Below are 22,503 nucleotides of genomic sequence, written 5' to 3' on the forward strand. Positions count from 1 at the left end.
GGTATGCACTTGATAGTGCTTCGTGAAAGTGTGCAGACTAGACCACGTAGCTGCCTGACACACCTGCTGAGCCGTCGCCCGGTGCCACAATGCCCAGGACGCACCTACGGCTCTGGTAGAATGGGCTTTCAACCCTGAAGGGAGCGGAAGCCCAGAAGTACGGTAGGCCTCGAGAATCGGTTCCTTGATCCACCGAGCCAAGGTTGACTTGGAGGCCTGAGAGCCCTTACGCTGGCCAGCGACAAGGACAAAGAGCGCGTCTGAACGGCGCAGGGGCGCCATGCGAGACACTTAGAACCGGAGTGCTCTCACTAGATCCAAAGAGTGCAAATCCTTTTCACACTGGTGAATTGGATTAGGGCAAAAAGAAGGTAAGGAGATATCCTGATTTAGATGAAAAGGGGATACCACCTTAGGGAGAAATTCCGGGACAGGACGCAGAACCACCTTATCCTGGTGGAAAACCAGGAAGGGAGCTTTGCATGACAACGCTGCAAGCTCGGACACTCTCCGAAGTGATGTGACTGCCACCAGGAAGGCCACCTTCTGAGAAAGACGGGAGAGAGAGACATCCCGCAGCGGCTCAAAAGGCGGCTTTTGAAGAGCCGTCAGGACCCTGTTAAGATCCCAAGGTTCCAACGGACGTTTGTAAGGTGGGACCATGTGGCAAACCCCCTGCAAGAACGTGCGGACCTGCGGAAGCCTGGCTAGACGCTTTTGAAAAAAACACGGAGAGCGCCGATACTTGGCCCTTGAGAGAGCCGAGGGACAAACCCTTGTCCATTCCAGATTGTAGGAATGAAAGGAATGTGGGTAAGGCAAACGGCCATGGAGGAAAACCGTTATCTGAGCACCAGGATAAGAAGATTTGCCAAGACCTGTAATAGATCTTGGCGGACGTTGGCTTCCTGGCTTGTCGCATGGTGGCAATGACATCCTGAGATAACCCTGAAGACGCTAGGAGCCAGGACTCAATGGCCACACAGTCCGGTTGAGGGCCACAGAATTCAAATGGAAAAACGGGCCTTGTGACAGCAAGTCTGGGCAGTCTGGAAGTGCCCACGGTTGACCCACCGTGAGATGCCACAGATCCGGATACCACGACCGCCTCGGCCAGTCTGGAGCGACGAGAATGGCGCGACGGCAGTCGGACCGGATCTTGCGTAGTACCCTGGGCAGCATCGCCAGAGGGGGAAACACATATGGCAGTCGAAACTGCGACCAATCCTGGACCAAAGCGTCCGCTGCCAGAGCTCTGTGATCCTGAGACCGTGCCATGAAGGCCGGGACCTTGTTGTTGTGTCGTGACGCCATGAGATCGACGTCCGGTGTTCCCCAGCGGCGACAGATCTCTCGAAACACGTCTGGGTGAAGAGACCATTCCCCCGCGTCCATGCCCTGATGACTGAGAAAATCTGCTTCCCAGTTTTCTACGCCCGGGATGTGAACTGCGGAGATGGTGGAGCCTGTGACTTCCACCCACTGCAGAATCCGCCGGACTTCCTGGAAGGCTTGACGACTGCGAGTGCCGCCTTGGTGGTTGATGTAGGCGACGGCAGTGGAGTTGTCCGACTGGATTCGGATCTGCCTGCCCTCCAGCCACCGATGGAAAGCCAATAGGGCTAGATATACTGCCCTTATCTCCAGGATATTGATCTGAAGGGACGATTCTATTGGAGTCCAGGTTCCTTGAGCCCTGTGGTGGAGAAAAACCGCTCCCCAACCTGACAGGCTCGCGTCCGTGGTGACCACGGCCCAGGTTGGGGGTAGGAAGGATTTTCCCCGAGACAGATGTGGGTAGGAGCCACCACTGAAGTGATGTTTTGGTTGCAAGGGAAAGAGAGATGTTCTTGTCGAGGGAAGCCGAACTCTTGTCCCATTTGCGAAGAATGTCCCATTGGAGTGGCCGTAGATGGAATTGCGCGAACGGCACTGCCTCCATAGCTGCAACCATCTTCCCCAGGAAGTGCATGAGGCGCCTTAAGGGGTGTGACTGACTCCGAAGAAGTGATTGCACCCCCGCCTGCAGAGAAAGCTGTTTGTCCCGCGGTAGCTTGACTAACGCTGGCTGGGTATGAAACTCCATCCCGAGGTAAGTCAGTGATTGGGTCGGCGTCAACTTGGATTTCGGGAAATTGATGATCCACCCGAACTGCTGGAGAGTCGCCAGAGTGACGGTAAGACTTCGTTGACACGCCACCCGAGAAGGGGCCCTGACTAGGAGATCGTCCAAGTAGGGGATCACCGAGTGGCCCTGAGAGTGCAGGACCGCCACGACGGATGCCATGACTTTGGTGAAAACCCGTGGGGCTGTCGCCAGGCCGAAGGGCAATGCGACGAACTGGAGGTGTTCGTCCCCGATGGCGAAACGCAGGAAACGTTGATGTTCGGGTGCGATCGGCACACGGACATAAGCATCCTTGATGTCGATCGATGCTAGGAAGTCTCCTTGTGACATCGAGGCGATGACCGAGCGGAGAGATTCCATCCGAAACCGTCTGGTTCTCACATGTCTGTTGAGCAGCTTGAGGTCCAGAACGGGACGGAATGACCAGTCCTTTTTTGGCACCACGAACATTCTCTGCTGAGGTCTCTTAGGTTTGGACTGGGGTAAGGAGGAGTCCTTTCCCGAGGATTCCTTAATAATCTCATCCAACCGTTCGCCAAATAAACGGTCGCCAGAAAAAGGCAAACCAGTTAAGAACCTTTTGGAAGCAGAGTCTGCTTTCCATTCGCGCAGCCACATGGCCCTGCGGACTGCCACGGAGTTAGCGGATGCTACAGCCGTACGGCCAGCGGAGTCCAGGACAGCGTTCATGGCGTAGGACGAAAATGCTGATGCCTGAGAGGTCAAGGAAGAAACATGCGGAGCAGAATTCCGCGTGACAGCATTAATCTCAGTCAGACATGCCGAGATTGCTTGGAGAGCCCACACGGCCGCAAAGGCCGGGGCGAAAGACGCGCCCGTGGCCTCATAAATAGACTTCACCAAGAGCTTTATCTGTCTGTCAGTGGCATCCTTCAGGGATGAGCCATCGGCAACAGAGACAACGGACCTAGCAGCCAATCTAGAGACTGGAGGATCCACCTTGGGAGAGTGTGCCCAGCCCTTAACGACATCAGTTGGAAAGGGATAACGCGGGTCAGTGTGCCGTTTAGCAAAGCGCTTGTCCGGGACCGCTCTGGGCTTCTGGACAGCGTCCCTGAAGTTAGAGTGATCAAAAAACGTATTGCGCGTACGTTTGGGGAATCGAAATTGGTGTTTCTTCTACTGAGAAGCCGACTCCTCTACAGAAGGAGGCGGGGGTGAGAGATCCAGCACCTGGTTGATGGATGAGATAAGATCATTTACTAAGGCGTCCCCCTCAGGGGTATCAAGGTTAAGGGCGAAGTCAGGGTCAGAGCCCTGAGCTCCCACGTCCGCCTCGTCTTCCTGAGAGTCCTCAAGCTGGGATCCAGAGCAGCGTGAGGAGGCCGGGGAAGAGTCCCAGCGAGGCAGCTTAGCCGGTCTGGGACTGCGATCCGGGCAGGAGTCCTCCGCCTGGGACCTAGGGGCTATCCTGGGAGCGCGCTGCGGCGCGGACCGAGAAGGGCCTGGAGGAGACAAACTAACAGGGGCCGGGGCCTGTGAAGGGCCCGGTCTGGACTGCAAAGCCTCAAGGAGCTTAGATGACCATTTGTCCATAGACTGTGCAATGGATTGAGAAAGTGACTGAGAGAGTTTCTCAGCGAAAGAGGCCAACGACGGTGACTCTGTCCCTGCAGCCTGCTCAGGGGGAGCAGGGGGATCTACATGAGCCGAGGGGCCCACAAGTGCTCTAGGCTCTGGCTGAGCAAGCGTGGCAGGAGTCGATAATTGATCACAGTGAGGGTAGGTGGATCCCGCAGGCAACATAGCCCCACAAGAGGTACAGGCCGCGAAAAAAATCTGTGCCTTAGTAGCTTTGCTCCTTGTGGACGACATGCTGTTGTCTCTTAGGAGAGTGACCACTGAGGGTATATGGGAAAAGGGTATACAGCCTTTCCGAACAGATATATATATATATATATATCTATTATATATATAGATATATATCCCGGCACCCTAGGTGGACCAGCACCGGGTGACCGGTGTGGCTTACCAACCGCTAACGAGCAGAGTGTGTCCTCCAGATTCCCTGTCGTGGATCCCCCGGAGCTGCAGAGCTTTGCCGCTGAGTAGCATCCACCGGCAGAATTCCAAAAATGGCCGCCGGAGCTCTCAGGGGGGGAGTGGAGCCGAGGGCGGCGCTAGCAAAGAGCGGGAATCTGGAGTCCCCAAAGTGGTCAATGAGGGGGGGAGGGAGACATGCAAGATGCTCCAGCCCTCAAGCCGACGTCATGTCGGTAATCCCGCCCTTACCCCTGACAGGCAGGCTCGGGGGCGGGATTTTTCGCGACTAGGCCGCGGCGAAGCCGGGGACTAAATTTAAGGCCGCGCCCGACAAGCAGGCACGGTTGGCGCGGAAGTCCGCCGAAAAGACAACGGAAGGAACTACCGCGGCTTCCGGGAAGAAGGTGCGACCCTCCCTGTACAGTCCCCACATGGGGACACAGAGTACCTTCAAGTTGCAGGGCCCGGTCCCTGGGGGTGAAGAAGCTCCGGTCCGGCAGGTTCCACCAGGGGCTGCGGATGGAGCACGGTCCCAGCACATGGATGACCGCTTGGGATCCCACTTCTCCCAGAGCCGCATAAGGGATGGTGAAGGAGACGGCATGTGGCTCCAGCCTCCGTACCCGCAATGGGTACCTCAACCTTAACAACACCGCCGACATAGTGGGGTGAGAAGGGAACATGCCGGGGACCCCATCGGGGTCCTCTTTTCTTCCATCCGACATAACTATGTATGAGAATGCATGAGTGGATGTGTGCCTCCTTCCACACAAAGCATAAAACTGAGGAGCCCGTGGTCCACGGGAGGGTGTATAGGCAGAGGGGAGGGGTTACACTTTTTTAAAAGTGTAATACTTTGTGTGGCCTCCAGAGGCAGAAGCTATACACCCAATTGTCTGGGTCTCCCAATGGAGCGACAAAGAAAACTACTTTTGAGGCACAGTGCAAAGCTCAGAGATGAAGGAGTACCGTATTGGAGTTTAGATTTAGTTGGAATGGTTTGGGGGTGCCATATCACATTGGCAGAGCCCCGGACATGCCAGAAAAACAGAACTGCCATAAGTAACCCCATTTTAAAAAGTACATTTTACAAAGTACAATAAATTCAACTAGTGGAAAAGTAAGCATATTGTCACTACAGTTGTGTAACATAATATTATAATATTGAGTGGTGAAGAAAAAAAATAATGACTTTTTACCACTAAAATGTTGTTTCAACCCCAGATTTCCAGTTTTCACAAGGGGAATAGGTAAAATAGGCCCCATAATGTGTTACACAATTTCTCCTGAACGTGGCAATACACAAATGGGGATTGTACAGTACTGTTTGGCTGCACCACAGGGCTTGGGAAGGAAGGAGCAGGATTTGACTTTTGAAGCACAGATTTTCCTAGAATAGTTTGCAGACTCCATTTGCAGAGCCCCTAAGTGTCAGAACAGCAAAAACTCGTTCAAGTGACCACATTTTGGAAATTAAATACCTCTGGGAATTAATCCATGAGTCTAGTGAAAATTTTGTCTCTGGAAATAACTAATGGAGTTAAAAGCAGTGATTGTTGCAGAATTAAAAATTGCGAACAAGTCCTTGTAGTGTCAGTATATTGTAGATCCCGTACATTGTGCCCAGCTCTACATTAAGCGGGCTCTCCTCAAAAGTCACTGCAACAGTGCCAAACATGTAGATGTGCATTGTGGTTTAGACACATTCTGGTGCTCAGAAAGGAAGGGGGCATTTGGATTTGGGAGTGAAGATTGTTCTGGATTTCTTTTTGGGGTGGAACCATAGCGCTCTTCCAGAGTCTTTGTGCTACCAGTAATGTGGAAGCCCCTATATTTTCAGTAACAGATGACAGACCTGAGTGGGGACTTGTTTTTTTTGTGGATTGAGTTGAAAGTTATTGGTCGCAATTTGGGGTACAGAACATATTGCATCAGTTCACATTTATCCTGTGCGCTATGCTCAAAGCATTAGAGTTTCCATATACATCTCCAAAATACATGATTTAGGTGAAACACCCCTATTGATCCATTCACTTTAATGAGGTAGCAGAGTTACTACGGGCTCCATTTGGCCACTTATCAGTGGTGTCCTTCTTTTCAAAGGTGAACAAATCTCTTATGTAAATGCCTAAAAAGAAGAGTAAAAAGATGGATACAGCCAGACCACAGGCCAGACAGGAGTTCAATGCAATGCCATCTGCCTCGTTACAGTGAATTTTCCGCTGGGAATTTTGTTAATCACGTTTTTCAGATATTTACATTTAATGAGAAAATGAAGGAAAAAGATCCAGCTGAGTGACCAGGTGATTTATTCAGTGCAGTACAGACATGGCATAGTCGTGGTTAACGAGTTTCTGGCTTAACGCCCTTAATCATAACCAATTTACATTTAATCCCCAGTGTAAGCACTTTGCATAAAGCGCAGGATAAATGTGAGCCGTGCCTTACTGCGATCTTTTGGAGGCAGAATGAACAAATCCACAGCAGTTGAAGAATTGGCTTTATTGCCATTTTTTACACTGACCTTACAGTATAAGTGATAAGATGGCTTTATTTTTCAGGTCAGTAAAATTATAGCAATACCAGAGTTACGTAGGCTTTTTTTCAAGTTTGGCTATTACAGCGTTTTGCTGAAAATAAGCCTTACCCCGAAAATTACCTCTAGCAGGAAATTAAAAAAATAAAAGGTGAAACCCCCCCCCGCACTTACTGGACCCTAAACATTAACAGCTGGCAAGCTCCGATGTAGCTCTGATCCACGGTCAGGTCCCTCGCCATTCCAGATGCATTGCACTGCAGCTAACACACAACGATCGGGTCCAGTATGACTCCGCTCTCACACACACAGGGTCCCAGTATCACTGCACTCTCACTAACTCTATGCGAGTGATACAGCAGGGGAAATGATCAGATCATGTCCCTGTATGGTCAGACACTGCCATTACACAGTACATAGCAGCAACACATTTATATGATTATCTCAGCACATGGATTTTTTTTTTTAAACATATCCAATTGTGGAGCTTTTTATTATTTCAAAGATCTACCGATTAAAATGAGCTTTAAAACGTACTTTGTTTGTAATAAACTCCTTTAACATTTTTCAAATACTAAGCTTATTAAAGGTAACGGGTGATCTGTAGTACCAAGACGGGTTATCAAACATGGGGTTATTGAGTTTGGAAAAGCAAATGCATAGTGGCAATGTTATTACAATTTACAAAGTGAGGGGACAGTACAGAGATCTTTCTAATGATCTTTTTAACTCTAGGCATGCTACGTCACAACAAAAGTGCAAGCAAGCAAGTGCAAGCTGGATGCCTTTCTTGAAAAATATAATATTACACACGATATGGGTATTAAATTCTGTGATAGGACATTGAACCACGGAACTAGTCCGATTGCTGTATGTAGCATCAAGAAGGATTTTTTCTTCTAATATGGGGTACTTGGCATCAGCCTCATGGGCTTCTTGCCTTTCTCTTGGTCAGCACGTTAGTTTACAGGTTGAACTTGATGGACTTAGGTCTACCTTCACCCTTAAAAAACCATGAATTGCTGTCGCGCGACACGTATCATTGTGTAGCCCTAGCCGTATTGTATATTTTTTTCTAGGATCCAACCCCTTCAGGCTTTTTTTAATGTGTCTGAGTAGCTGTTTCTAAAGTCAACTGTGTTCTTTAGTAAATTCAGTAAAGACATATTACTTTTATGAAATTGTATATGTGCCTTACACCTCAGTTTGTAGATTTACTTTTTTCTCACCTCACTTTCTATAACTTTCACTCGTTTGTCTTGAAATGTGCTCATTTAGGCAGTCTGATTAGCATTTTAACAGATTGTATACCATCTTAAATGGAACCTGTCACCAGTTTTTTGCCCTATATGCTGTGCCCACCACCACTGAGCTCTTATATACAGTATTCTTACATGCTGTATATAAGAGCCCAGGCCGCTGGGTATAACAAACACTTTATAATACTCACCTACGAGGTCGCTCCGGTGCCATCTTGGTCTTCCTTATTCTGAAGCCGTGGTGCATGACACGTCTACGTCATACACACGCGCCGGCATTGGGGTCCTGCGCAGGCGCACTTTGATCTGCCCTGAGCAGAGCACAAGTATTGTAGTGTGCCTGCGCAGGAACAGAGTGTGTATGACGTAGACGCGTCATGCACCGCGGCTTCAGAATAAGGAAGTTCAAGATGGCCGAAAGGGGAGGCGCCAGTCCCGGAGAACGGCGCCACCCATCCAACTGTTGTGCACCGGAGTGACCTTCTAGGGAGTATTATTAAGTGTTTTTTATGTTATACCCAGCAGCCTGGGCTCTTATATACAGCATTCTAACATGCTATATATAAGAGCCCAGTGGTGGTGGCCGCAGCTTATAGGGCAAAAACCTGGTGACAGGTTCCCGTTAATATTTTTGTAACTAAATCTACATCACATGTTACATTACTAAAAGACATCATTAACCTCTATCATATATTTATCACTCTTGTGTTTGCTTTATTTTGTTAATTATTTTGACTTGGCCCATTTCATACATCTATAAAATTGCTTTACTGCTGTCCTCCTCCTGCTGTAAAACTGCTCCCACATTGTATTAATTTACATTTCTTCTTAAATCAACGTATTTAATATAGATTGTTTATATTCACTGAGACTTGTTTTGTTTTGGTAGTATTAGTAATTCACCAACTAGCTGTCATAACCATCTTAATATGGATGTATGTATTACATGGGAAATGGACTTAAGAGTTTTCCCATGAACAAGGTACATTTTAATAAATAGATCTTGGATAAATAACAAGTTCCAAAATTGTGTTTAAAAAAAATCTTCCTGCGCGGAGATAATCTTATATATGTGTCCTGGCTATGTACTGTGTAATGGGTGTGTCTGACCATACAGCGACATAGTCTAAATCATACCACAGCTTCTGGGCAGGGAGGACGCAAAAGAGTATAAGGACATTGCAGCATGGAATTCCAAATTATTCTTTGAGGTAAAACATTTTTTATTTTATTTTTTTTTAAACAGTCAGGAAAAGGTTTTACCTCACAAAAATAATCATCTATGACCTGCTGCTGTAATGTCTGTATACTTTTTTACTTCCTCCCCTGCCCTGGAGCTGTGGTATGATCAGACCATGTCCCTGTACAGTCAGACACGGCCATTACACAGTACATAGCAGGGACAAATTTATAAGATTATCTTAGCACAGGAACATTTTTTTTTTTTTTAAACACATCCAACTGTGTAACTTATTATTACTACAACAAGATCTGTTGATTAAAATGAACTTTGTTTGTGGGAAAACCCCATTTAACCCCTTCAGCCCCCGGGCACTTTCCGTTTTTGTTTTTTGCTCCCCTTCTTCCGAGAGCCGTAACTTTTTTATTTTTCCATCAATCTTGCCATATGAGGGCTTGTTTTTTGCGGGACGAGTTGTACTTTTAAATGAAACCATATAGTGTACTGGAAAACGGCAAAAAAATTCCAAGTGCGGAAAAATTGCAAAAAAAGTGTGATCGTACAATAGTTTTTGGGATATTTTATTCACTATATTCACTATATGGTAAAACTGATGTATCTATGGGATGCCTCAGGTCAGTGCGAGCTTGTAGACACCAAACATGTATAGGTTTACTTGTGTCTAAGGGGTTAAAAAAAATTCACAAGCTTGTCCAAAAAAAGTGGCGCACATTTTGCGCCATATTCCAAAACCCGTAGCGTTCTCATTTTTCGGGATCTGAGGCTCAGTGACAGCTTATTTTTTGCGTCTCGACCAGATGTTTTTAACGGTACAATTTTTGCGCAGATGCTACGTTTTGATCGCCTATTATTGCATTTTGCGCAAAATTTGCGGCGACCAAAAAAACATAATTTTGGCGTTTGGATTTTTTTTGCCACTACGCCATTTACTGATCAGATTAACTGATTTTATATTTTGATAGATCGGGCATTTCTGAACGCGGCGATATCAAATGTGTATATTTTTTATTTTTTTAACCCTTTAATTTTCAACGGGGTGAAAGGGGGGGGGGTGATTTGAACTTTTAGGTTTATTTTTTTTTTTACTTTTTTTTTACTTTTTTTTATTTTACTAGTCCCCCTAGGGGGCTATAGCGATCAGCAATCCTATCGCTCTGCACTATCTGCAGATCTCAGCTACAGAGCTGAGAACTGCAGATTTGGTGCTTTACTTTCAATGCCTGATGTATTCCGGCATTAAGAGGAAGTGAGCCATGTTAGCTACAGGCATCATCACATGACCCTGTGCTACCATGGCAACCACCGAAAGTCACGAGATGATGTCACGTGACTTCCGGTGGGGGTGGGGTAAGTGACTGTCATGGCGGCGCGCATATACATATTGCTGATAGATTTTGGCAGCGAGATGTAAAGGGTTAATGCCCGCGGGTGGAAGCGATTCCACCCGCGGCTAGCAGGCACACATGTCAGCTGTTGAAAACAGCTGATATTTGCACGGATCGCCGCCGCCTGCCCACGGCAGGGGGCAGGGATTAACGGCACACGATCCATGACGTACCCAGTACGTCATGGGTCGTTAAGGGGTTAAATACTGTAATTTGATAATGTTCGGTTGCCGTGTCTACCATTTAGTAGAAATAGGTCTCACTATAAGAAACAGTTTCTCAGTAATCAGTGAGGGCACAGACAAAACCCTTGATCTTACATTTTGCGATCCTTTTTCAGGCTGGTATTGGCAACCGTTCCAAAGGCTTGTCCTTGTAGGAGCTCTGCTGCCGCTTTACGTTTACTAAATGCACTCATCTCCTCCTGTAATTCTTTTCTTTTGTCCTCTAGACTTGTTCTTTCATCGTGATGGAGTCTCTTCAGCTGCTCAAATCTGTTCTGAAGCTGTATAAATCACATACCTTATCAATGACGGCACAATATTCTGTAAAAATATCTTTATAAGCCACACTATCTCACACTCAAACCAAACTAATCCTAAAAACAATACAAATGTAAGTATGGATCCCAGCAGACAGTTCCGATTTAGGGCAGAATTGTGGCAGAAATTTTAGCAACTAAACAATCCACTCAATACATGGGATAATTCTGCCCGATATGCATGAATGTCTTCAAGTTTCATTCAGAAATTCCTACTGCGTTGGAATATAACCTTTAAAATGCTTTTCCCATTTTATACGGTAGCATCTCCGTAAAGGCTTCAGCCTCTAAAGTTTGAGCTACAGAAAGAGCTGAGAGGGGCTGAGCTATGCCTTTTACATAAATCTCAAAGAAATAAATAGGGAACTTAGGTGTTACAGAAACACGGGTGCTCACCGTGCTGTTATTTCTGTAAAATCCTTTAAATTTCTTTCTTAACCTTTGTCCGGCTGAATAGGTACAATTGTAACTATTCCGTTTTAAAATTGCAATAAATTTTTTTTTCCAATAGCCGTAGAGGGCTGAAATTTCGTGACATCTCAGCAGTTTTGGTCCAGAATATATTGGCCAAATTTCAATAACTCCACCCCCTTTCGAGATAAGGGGTCGCTGTTAACGTTGTAAAATTATTTAGCCTGACGAAGGTTAAATCAGTTTATATTCAACCAATTGCAATTTATACATTTTCACACTTGTAAAACGACAAAGACATAAAATATATGCATTTAATAACAACGCAAGCACAACACCATATATTTCATTACAATGCACAGACCGTTGAGTAGCCTCTATTCCATTTTTCAATGTTCATGTCTTAATCTCCAGTGTTCTAACAAGTGATGACCAGCTCAACTTAACCCCTAAGGCCAGCTTCACACATCCGATATTCACAATCTCTGAGTAGACATTTATCTTACTCAGTTCCAGCCTCATCTATGAAGCTGTTGACTTCAGGTCACCCATGACCGGTCTGTTCACTGTAGTGTGTGTGCGCGCGCACACACACACACACACACACACACACACACACACACACACACACACACTAAATAATTGGATGTGTAAAACAAGCCTAAAGGGTGCTTTACACGCTGTGACATCACTAGCGATCTTGTTAGCGATGTGACACGCCAGATCGCAGATGCGATCTGCCAAGATCGCACATGTGACCGGTGCTATAAAACTGACCTATGTGCAATCTCAGCAGATCGCATCTGCAATCTGGCGTGTCACATTGCTAACGAGATCGCTAGCGATGTCGCAGCGTGTAAAGCACCCTTAAGACATATAAAGGCCCCGTTACACGCAACGACGTATCTAACGATATATCGCCGGGGTCATGGATTCCGTGACGCACATCTGGCATAGTTAGCGACGTTGTTGTGTGTAACAGCTCTGAGCGAGTGTTAGCGATAAAAAATACTCACCATATCGTTGATCGTTGACTCGTCGTTCATTTTCATAAAAACGTTGCTGTTGCAGGACACTGGTTATTTGTCGTTCCTGCAGCAGCACACACTGCTACGTGTGACTCCGCAGGAACGAGGAACAACAGCGTACCTGCGGCCGCCTGCAATGAGGAAGGAAGGAGGTGGGCGGGATGTTACGTCCCGCTCAACTACGCCCCTCCGCTTCTATTGGGCGGCCGCTCAGTGACGCCGCTGTGACGCCGAATGAACCGCCCCCTTAGAAAGGAGGCGGTTCACCGGCCACAGCGACGTCGCTAGGCAGGTAAGTCCCGTGTGATGGGTGTAAGCGATGCTGTGCGCCACAGGCAGCGATTTGCCCGTGACGCACAACCGACGGGGGCGGGTGCTTTCGCTAGCGATGTTGCTGCGTGTAAAGCCCGCTTTAGTCTATACGTTTATAAGTATTACAAGCAAAAGTATGGGAAAATTCGGCACTATCTGTTAAACCAGGGCATAAAGTGTAATGGTAACCAAGAAAACTGCCGTAAAACAAAAACAATAGTAGTGCTCAGCTACTATGTCCAAAAAATGGAAGGTTCCAAAGTCATTGGGGAAAAAAAAAATGGAGTGGCACTCATCATCTGGAGTAAAATATCAGTCTTTAGTGGATTCCATTAAAACATTTAGGTAAGTCAGGGAGCTTGCTGGCATACAGACCCATAGAAGCGTGTTCACACACAAAACAACCATCATCTGGCTGCAGACTGTAAGCTCCTTGACTTACCTGTATGTTTTAAAGGAATACAATAAAGAATGATATTTTACTGTAAATGTTGAGTGCCACTACATCGGTTTAGAAATACATTTCATATAGCAGTAATGCAGTCAAATGTCATATGTTCAATGGTTGCATACATCTTGGCACTTACAGAGTGCTGCTATATTTTGGAGGCTCAATTGGAAATAACCCTTTAAAGGGTTTTTCTCAGTATTTGGGATTATGATGTTCCATTATATAGTCTAATCATGTTTGATACAGTATGGAAACTTGTTTTGCTATGTGGTTCCCCACCTCCCCCCGGAAGGTGGCGACCTCACGAAAATCCTTTAGAGTAAGTTGTGTATTATGTACAGTAATGGAACTCACTGTATACCTAGGTATGTCCCAGAGTGGAATTACATGTGTTCCTCATTTGTATAGTGACTTGTGTGTAATTATTGAGGTTGGGTGAGGGCTTCATTTCAGAAAAGCTAGGATATTACATCTTAGGCTCTAACAATATCCAGATTTTTTTGACCTTATAAAACAAATTTCAAGGATAAAAAAGGTCAGAAATGGAAGTAGTACCTCTCTCTCTGCTTCTTTTAGCACGGTCTCTTTTTCTCTCACTCTTTGCACAAAGGTCTGCCTCATCTCTTCCTCCTTCCGCTGCAGATCCTCGAAGAACTCTTGGCGTTTTGCTTCATATGTTTCTTGTAAACTGTAGTACAAACAAACCATAATGTGATTCCATTGAGCCAAAAACTAGAAATCACCCAAACATTCTTACTATTCCTCCAACATGTACTTTTTTTTTATTCCGTTCTCTTAGTGAACAGTATTACCGGTAAATAGGGGTCATCATTCATAAAGACCTGATACCTTTACATATCTGTATACAATAGTTGCAGATGTGCCTCTTTTCATGGCTTATTCTGGTTGGACACGGATTTCATAAAACATGGATTGAAGTTAAGGGGATTTGTATCCATCAGATATACATTTTGATTACAGAACAGAAGTCGACCAGGTATGGAGGGTAAGCGTCTGTACAGGATACTGTTGTGTATTTAGCAGTGCTATGAGGCAATCCCATAAAGCAGTAGAGCACAAAACGGTAGGATACTACCAGCCGCTTAAAGTGAACATGTGTGATTTGGACATTTCTGGAAAGTGAAGAAAGTTGGTGCTAGACTGCAAATAAGATCATGAAGGAAAACATCAGCACTGGGTATTATAGGAAGTTATGGTACAAATCTGTAAGACCTGTTCCTTCAGTCCCTTCATGGGAAAATCTGAAAATAAGGCAACACTTCAAATAGAAAACCTTCTTTATGCACGTTTTGAGCTATATACAAACTACCTGAAAAAAAAAAGTGCTGACTTTGCTTCCAGATTGTGCAACAATGATATCTATTGACTGGTCTGTTTAGGGCATTTATAGGGTTAAGGACTTAAGATTCAAAAGTCGTGTATAAAGAAAATGGTACTGCTTGGTACATGGAGTTCCTGCAGATCTTTATTACAGACCCATAGGCCATCTATATTCCACTGTATGGGGTCCCTATGAGACAATGCTTCAATGATAAAGACACACAGATGTACATTATAGGCCCACTGCCAACAATTTGTGCTGTATTTGTAGACATACACTTGTAACCAGAAGTTTACATACACTATCTAAAAATACACATCTGCATGTTTTTCTCACTATCTGACATGAAATCAGAATAAACCTTTCCCGTTTTAGATCAATTAGGATTACCAAAATGATATTTGCCAAATGCTAGAATGAGAGAGAGAGAGAATGTTGTAAGGCATTTTTATCACTTTCTGCAAAGTGAAAAGTTTACATACACTAAAAGTACTATACTTTAAACATTATGGGACAGCCGATATGATGATGTCATGTCTTCGGAAGCTTCTGATTGGTTTATTGGCAACATCTAAGTTAATTAGAGACACACCTATGGATGTATTGTAATGCACACCTGAAACACACTGCTTCTTCGTGTAGCAGCATGGGAAAGTCAAAAGAAATCAGCCAAGATCTCAGGAAGAAAATTGTGGACTTGAACAAGTCTGGTTCATCCTTGGGTGCAATTTCCAGATACCTGAAGGTGCCTCGTTCATCTGTACAAACAAGTACAAACAAGTACAAACAAGATGGGAATGTCCAGCCATCATACCGCTCAGGAAGGAAACCAGTTCTGTGTACCAGAGATGAACGTGCTTTGGTCAGACATGTGCATATCAACCCAAGAACAAAAGCAAAAGATCTTGTGAAGATGCTGGCGGAAGCTGGTAAGATTGTGTCATTATCAACAGTGAAACAACTACTGTATCAATGTGGGCTGAAAGGCCACTCTGCCAGCAAGAAGCCATTACTTAAAAAAAAAATATATAAAAAAGCCAGATTATTATTTTCAAATGCATACAATAACAAAGACTTTAATTTTTAGAGACATGTCCTGTGGTCTGACGAAATTAAAATATAAACAGTTTGGCCATAATGACCATCGTTACTTTTTGCGGAGTAAGGGAGAAGCTTTGAAGTCTATAAAAACAATCCCAACTGTGAAACACGGGGGTGGCAGCATCATGTTGTGGATTTGTTTTTCTGCAGGAGGGACTGGTGCACTTCACAAAATAGATGGCATCACGAGAAACGAAGATTATGTGGCAATACTGAAGCAACATCTCAAAACATCAGCTACAAACTTAAAGCTTAGGCGGAAATGGATTTTCCAAATGGACAATGACCCAAAGCATACTGCCAAACTGGTTACAAAGTGGTTTAAGGATAACAAAGTCAATGTTTTGGAGTGGCTATCACAAAGCCCTGATCTCAATCCTAATGAAATGTATGGGCAAAGCTGAAAAGGCAGGTGTGAGCAAGCGACAAGGCGACCTACAAATATGGATCAGTTAGACCAGTTCTGTCAGGAGGAATGTGCCCAAATTCCTACCAACTATTGTGAGAAGCTTGTGGACAGATATCCATAACATTTGACCCAAGTCATACAGTTTAAGGGTAATGGTACCAGATACTCATGAAATGTATGTAGACTTTTGACTTTGCAAAAAGTAATAAAAATTACTTAAAACATTCTCTCTCATTGTTCTGTCATTTGGCAAATATAAATAATTTTGGAAATCCTAATTGACCTAAAACGGGAAAGATTTTTTCTGATGTCATGTCAGATAGTGAGAAAAACATGCAGATGTGTCTTTATAGATAGTGTATGTAAACTTCTCGTTTCAACTGTATATCTAATGCATCTGTTTGCATTAACACTAAACTAGTTATAATCTCTGTATTATACAACAAAATAGATTATTCTTCTCTTTCTACAACAATTACTAGGACTACTGAGTATTTCTAGCTAATTAACATGTAATCAATGTATTATAACTGCATATCTTACAGAGCACATCTTTACAACTCCTTACTATAAATCAATGTTTCGATATTTGGAAATTGCTGCTAGTAGTAAAGATATTGGAAGCTCTCCTGGGTCTATTTGGCCCATTGTTTTACTGTATAGTGCAATAACAGATGACATACAGCTGCTGAAACACTAGATGGCAGCAGACATACAGTAACACAATTCCGGTTCCTTCCATTGCTCTGGTGCTACCTACTTCTACATTATCCATCTGAAATGTCTATCTTAAAGAAGATGTAACAGTATTATTACTTATACCTCAATATAATATGCAGTGTTATATATTTATACATATTACAAGAGAACGTATAGTCCAATCCAATCCTCAACTGCAACCTAATGAAAACATGTCTAACAGACGGCATTGTGCTATTCATGCCACCACAAAAGCATTACTAACTGTGATTTTCAGTGGAAAGGCCAATAGCTGGAGGCTGCATCTGATGTTCTCTGGTCACCCCATTAAGGGACGCCAATTAAACTTCCAGTCTCCGGTCAGTGTGCGAAGACTGCTAAGTATGACACACAAAATACTGCATAAAATGGAATCTTTGGTGGTTTTAGTAGTAGAAACACTTTCTACAATATTCCTGCTATGAAGAGACATGTTCTAAATTACAGCTAATTACAATTGTAAGGATGTGCCTTGTGCATATTCAAGTCCTCACCGAGTGCTGCAAGTGGAAAGGTCAGAAACACTGAGCTTACTAAAATCGGGTCAGGGCTGACCAGCACACTGCAACAAAACAGAACAGATGGCAAACGGATTGGTATCTGATCAACGATGTTAATTACCGCAGAGGTCCCCAACTCCAGTCCTCAAGGCCCACCAACAGTGCAGGTTTTTGGGATTTCCTTAGTATTGCACAGGTGTTAATGTAATTACCTGCCCAGGTGCTGGTGCCAACAGCAGTGCAATGCTAAGGAAATCCTGAAAACATGCACTGTTGGTGGGCCTTGAGGACTGGAGTTGGGGAACCCTACATTAGAGCACAAAAAAAGTTATATAGTGCTGGTGAGGAACTAGAATGCTTTCGTAGATTGATTTCAAGTCTCATATAATATTGCCAAAGGACTATAGTGCTTTCCTTGTCCTACACCAAGCCACAAAGTGTTGGTCAAGAACTAGAATGCTTTCTTGATCCTATATCGAATCTCATATAGTGCTGGTCAAGAATTAGAATGTTTTCCTGGTACCTAAACAAAGCTTCATATAGAGCTGATCAAGGACTAGAATCCTTTCATTGCCCTACACCAAGCCTCATATAGAGCTGATCAAGAACTAGAATGCTTTCATGGTCCTACACTAATCATCATAGTGCTTTAATGTGTTCCTAGTACCTAAACAAAGCCTCATATAGTGGTGGTCAAGAACTAGAATGACTTCTTGGTCCTAAATAGCCTAATATTGTGCTGGTCAAGAACTAGAATGCTGTCCTAGTCCTAAACAATGTCTCAAATAGTGGTGATCACGAACTAGAATGCTTTTCTTTCTGGCTCTACACCAAGCTTCCATGGAGCTAGTAATGAGGAGTGGTTACTTGAAGATATACCCATCTTTGATGGGGTCCCATTTTGTAATAGGTTGGCAATGCCTGCAATAGAGTGAGGACCCCCAGTTTCCAGCTCACTTCAGATTTCAATCTTCCTTATTCTGTTAAGATTGTTGGTAATAAACACCATAAGAGAACACACTGCTAAGATTCGCTCATCTAACACAAAAGTCCCAGCCGCAGCTGCTCTCAATATTGAAATGTCATTACTAGTGACTGATACAGCCGGAGACAGAAGATGGGACAGTGCTTCAATTGTACTAGTTGTCTCCGTTTACAGACAAGTCCCACATTACACCAAAGGACTACTGTCAAAAGCTGCATTAGTTACCACTTTATTTCCATTAACCCATAAAACTATATCACTAATTGAGAAATTCAAAATTTACAATGATTGCCGATTTACCAGAGGATTTAATAGGCATATCTATATATATAATTGCCTTATTCTGTCTGTCTGTCTGTCTGTCTTGCTCCAAAATTGTGTCCTTACGGTGACACAAAGCGGATTGGCTGCTGGCCTCGCCATGGCCCCGCCCCCACACGGATTGGCCGGCCGCTCGCACAGGCTCCGCCCCCCACACGGATTGGCCTCTCGCCCCGGCACCCTGCACGTATTGGCAACTCGGCCACGCCCCGCCCCCCTCACGCAATGCACGCTCGTTCTGGCCCCGCCCCCCGCACGCATCCCCCGAACTGACACGGAGACACGACTCCCAGGTGAGTACTGTACCCCCGGGAGCCCACACCAACATACGCCGCCAACCCAGCCGACACATACCCTCGCATTGCTGGGGTTTGCCGCCGTATGCTGGTGTGGGCTCCCGTGCAAGTGGGGGACGGGATGCGCTGGTAACCATGGTAGCATAGTTACCAGCGCATCAAGGTCCTGCAGCGGCGGAAAATCCACACGCACACACAACAACAGACACACACACACACACACATCAGATCGCATCCACACACTCACAGCATCCGGAGATATCGCTTGCTTCTCGGCGGCGATACTGTGCTCTGAGCTTCCAGGACCTGCCGGAGGATCACATGGCCAGACGCATGTGGTATCTCCGGATGTTGTGAGTGTGAGCGCGTATGTGCAATATCGTCAGTGTGTGTGTGTGTGTGTGTGTGTGAGTGTATGCAATCAGGTGTGTGTGAGTGTATGCGATCGGGTGTGTGTGAGTGTATGCGATCGGGTGTGTGTGAGTGTATGCGATCGGGTGTGTGTGAGTATGCGATCGGGTGGGTGTGAGTGTATGCGATCGGGTGGGTGTGAGTGTATGCGATCGGGTGGGTGTGAGTGTATGCGATCGGGTGGGTGTGAGTGTATGCGATCGGGTGGGTGTGAGTGTATGCGATCGGGTGGGTGTGAGTGTATGCGATCGGGTGGGTGTGAGTGTATGCGATCGGGTGGGTGTGAGTGTATGCGATCGGGTGGGTGTGAGTGTATGCGATCGGGTGGGGGGTGTGTGTATGCGATCGGGTGGGGGTGTGTGTGTGTGTGTGTGTGTGTGTGTGTGTGAGTGTATGCGATCGGATCTGTGAGTGTCGGCAGAGGAGCACGGCGTGCTGGAGGAGAGAGGCTGATCCTGGGGAAGGCTGGGAGGGGGAGGCTGATGCTGGGGGAGGCTGATGTTGGGGGAGGCTGGGAGGGTGTAGGCTGATGCTGGGGGAGGCTGATGCTGGGGGAGGCTGGGAGGGTGTAGGCTGATGCTGGGGGAGGCTGATGCTGGGGTGGCTGGGATGAGGGAGGCTGATGCTGGGGGAGGCTGATGTTGAGGGAGGCTGGGAGGGTGTAGGCTGATGCTGGGGGAGGCTGATGCTGGGGGAGGCTGGGAGGAGAGGCTGATGCTGGGGGAGGCTGATGCTGGGGGTGGCTGGGATGAGAGAGGCTCATGCTGGGGTAGGCTGATGCTGGGGGAGGCTGGAAGGAGAGAGGCTCATGCTGGGGGAGGCTGATGCTGGGAGGAGAGAGGCTGATGCGGGGGGGGAGGCTGATGCTGGGGGTGGCTGGGATGAGAGAGGCTGATGCTGGGGGAGGCTGATGCTGGGGGAGGCTGGAAGGAGAGAGGCTGATGCTGGGGGAGGCTGGGAGGGGGAGGCTGATGCTAGGGAAGGCTGGGAGGAGAGAGACTGATGCTGGAGGAGGCTGGGAGGAGAGAGGCTGATGCTGGGGGAGGCTGGGAGGCGGAGGCTGATGCTGGGGGAGGCTGGGGAGGCTGACGCTGATGCTGGGGGAGGCTGGGAGGCGGAGGCTGAGGCTGATGCTGGGGGAGGCTGGAGGGGGAGGCTGATGCTGGGGGAGGCTGGGAGGAGGGAGGCTGGGAGGAGAGAGGCTGATGCTGAGGAGGCTGATGCTGGGGGAGGCTGATGCTGGGGGAGGCTGATGCTGGGGGAGGCTGATGCTGGGGGAGGCTGATGCTGGGGGAGGCTGGAAGGAGAAAGGCTGATGCTGGGGGAGGCTGATGCTGAGGGAGGCTGATGCTGGGGGAGGCTGATGCTGGGGAGGCTGATGCTGGGGGAGGCTGATGCTGGGGGAGGCTGGAAGGAGAGAGGCTGATGCTGAGGGAGGCTGGGAAGTGGAGGCTGATGCTGGGGAAGGCTGGGAAGAGGGAGGCTGGGAGGAGAGAGGCTGATCCTGGGGAAGGCTGGGAGGAGGGAGGCTGGAAGGAGAGAGGCTGATGCTGGGGGAGGCTGATGCTGGGGGAGGCTGATGCTGGGGGAGGCTGATGCTGGGGGAGGCTGATGCTGGGGAGGCTGATGCTGGGGGAGGCTGGAAGGAGAGAGGCTGATGCTGGGGGAGGCTGATGCTGGGGGAGGCTGATGCTGGGGGAGGCTGGAAGGAGAGAGGCTGATGCTGGGGGAGGCTGATGCTGGGGGAGGCTGGAAGGAGAGAGGCTGATGCTGGGGGAGGCTGATGCTGGGGGAGGCTGGAAGGAGAGAGGCTGATGCTGGGGGAGGCTGATGCTGGGGGAGGCTGATGCTGGGGGAGGCTGATGCTGGGGGAGGCTGGGAGGGGGAGGCTGATGCTGGGGGAGGCTGGGAGGAGAGAGGCTGATGCTGGGGGAGGCTGATGCTGGGGGAGGCTGGAAGGAGAGAGGCTGATGCTGGGGGAGGCTGATGCTGGGGGAGGCTGGGAGGGGGAGGCTGATGCTAGGGAAGGCTGGGAGGAGAGAGACTGATGCTGGAGGAGGCTGGGAGGAGAGAGGCTGATGCTGGGGGAGGCTGGGAGGAGAGAGGCTGGGAGGAGAGAGGCTGATGCTGGGGGAGGCTGATGCTGGGGGAGGCTGGAAGGAGAGAGGCTGATGCTGGGGGAGGCTGATGCTGAGGGAGGCTGGGAGGTGGAGGCTGATGCTGGGGAAGGCTGGGAAGAGGGAGGCTGGGAGGAGAGAGGCTGATCCTGGGGAAGGCTGGGAGGAGGGAGGCTGGGAGGAGAGAGGCTGATCCTGGGGAAGGCTGGGAGGAGGGAGGCTGGAAGGAGAGAGGCTGATGCTGGGGGAGGCTGATGCTGGGGGAGGCTGGAAGGAGAGAGGCTGATGCTGAGGGAGGCTGGGAGGTGGAGGCTGATGCTGGGGAAGGCTGGGAAGAGGGAGGCTGGGAGGAAAGAGGCTGATCCTGGGGAAGGCTGGGAGGAGGGAGGCTGGGAGGAGAGAGGCTGATGCTGGGGGAGGCTGGAAGGAGAGAGGCTGATGCTGGGGGAGGCTGGGAGGGGGGAGGCTGAGAGAAGAGAGGCTGATGCTGGGGGAGGCTGAGAGAAGAGAGGCTGATGCTGGGGGAGGCTGATGCTGGGAGGAGAGAGGCTGATGCTGGGAGGAGAGAGGCTGATGCTGGGAGGAGAGAGGCTGATGCTGCGGGTAGAGAGGCTGATGCTGGTGCAGCATAGGGGATGGAGCACGATGGGGGGTGCGCAGCAAGGCGGATGGAGCACGTTTGGGACTGCGCAGCATGGCGGATGGACCACGTTTGGGAGTGCGCAGCATGGCGGATGGAGCACGTTTGGGAGTGCGCAGCATGGCGGATGGAGCATGTTTGGGAGTGCGCAGCATGGCGGATGGAGCACGTTTGGGAGTGCGCAGCATGGCGGATGGAGCATGTTTGGGAGTGCGCAGCATGGCGGATGGAGCACGTTTGGGAGTGCGCAGCATGGCGGATGGAGCACGTTTGGGAGTGCGCAGCATGGCGGATGGAGCACGTTTGGGAGTGCGCAGCATGGCGGATGGAGCACGTTTGGGAGTGCGCAGCATGGGGGATGGAGCACGTTTGGGAGTGCGCAGCATG

The 22,503-nt window shown here is 47.8% G+C and overlaps 1 protein-coding gene across 1 annotated transcript in view; it reads right to left on the reverse strand.

Annotated features, from left to right (window-relative positions):
- Window positions 1-22,503, reverse strand: part of SEPTIN10 (septin 10) — a 101,255-nt gene that overhangs the window by 6,435 nt on the left and 72,317 nt on the right. Inside the window, exons 9-10 of the mRNA XM_075334274.1 lie at window positions 13,812-13,944; window positions 10,834-11,018 (exon numbers count right to left, since the gene is read on the reverse strand). Of these exons, the coding sequence (XP_075190389.1) occupies window positions 10,834-11,018; window positions 13,812-13,944 (318 nt within the window). The remainder of the gene's footprint in view (window positions 1-10,833; window positions 11,019-13,811; window positions 13,945-22,503) is intronic.

This window comes from Anomaloglossus baeobatrachus, chromosome 2, assembly GCF_048569485.1.
Source record: "Anomaloglossus baeobatrachus isolate aAnoBae1 chromosome 2, aAnoBae1.hap1, whole genome shotgun sequence".
In the NCBI taxonomy this organism is placed as follows: Eukaryota; Metazoa; Chordata; class Amphibia; order Anura; family Aromobatidae; genus Anomaloglossus; species Anomaloglossus baeobatrachus.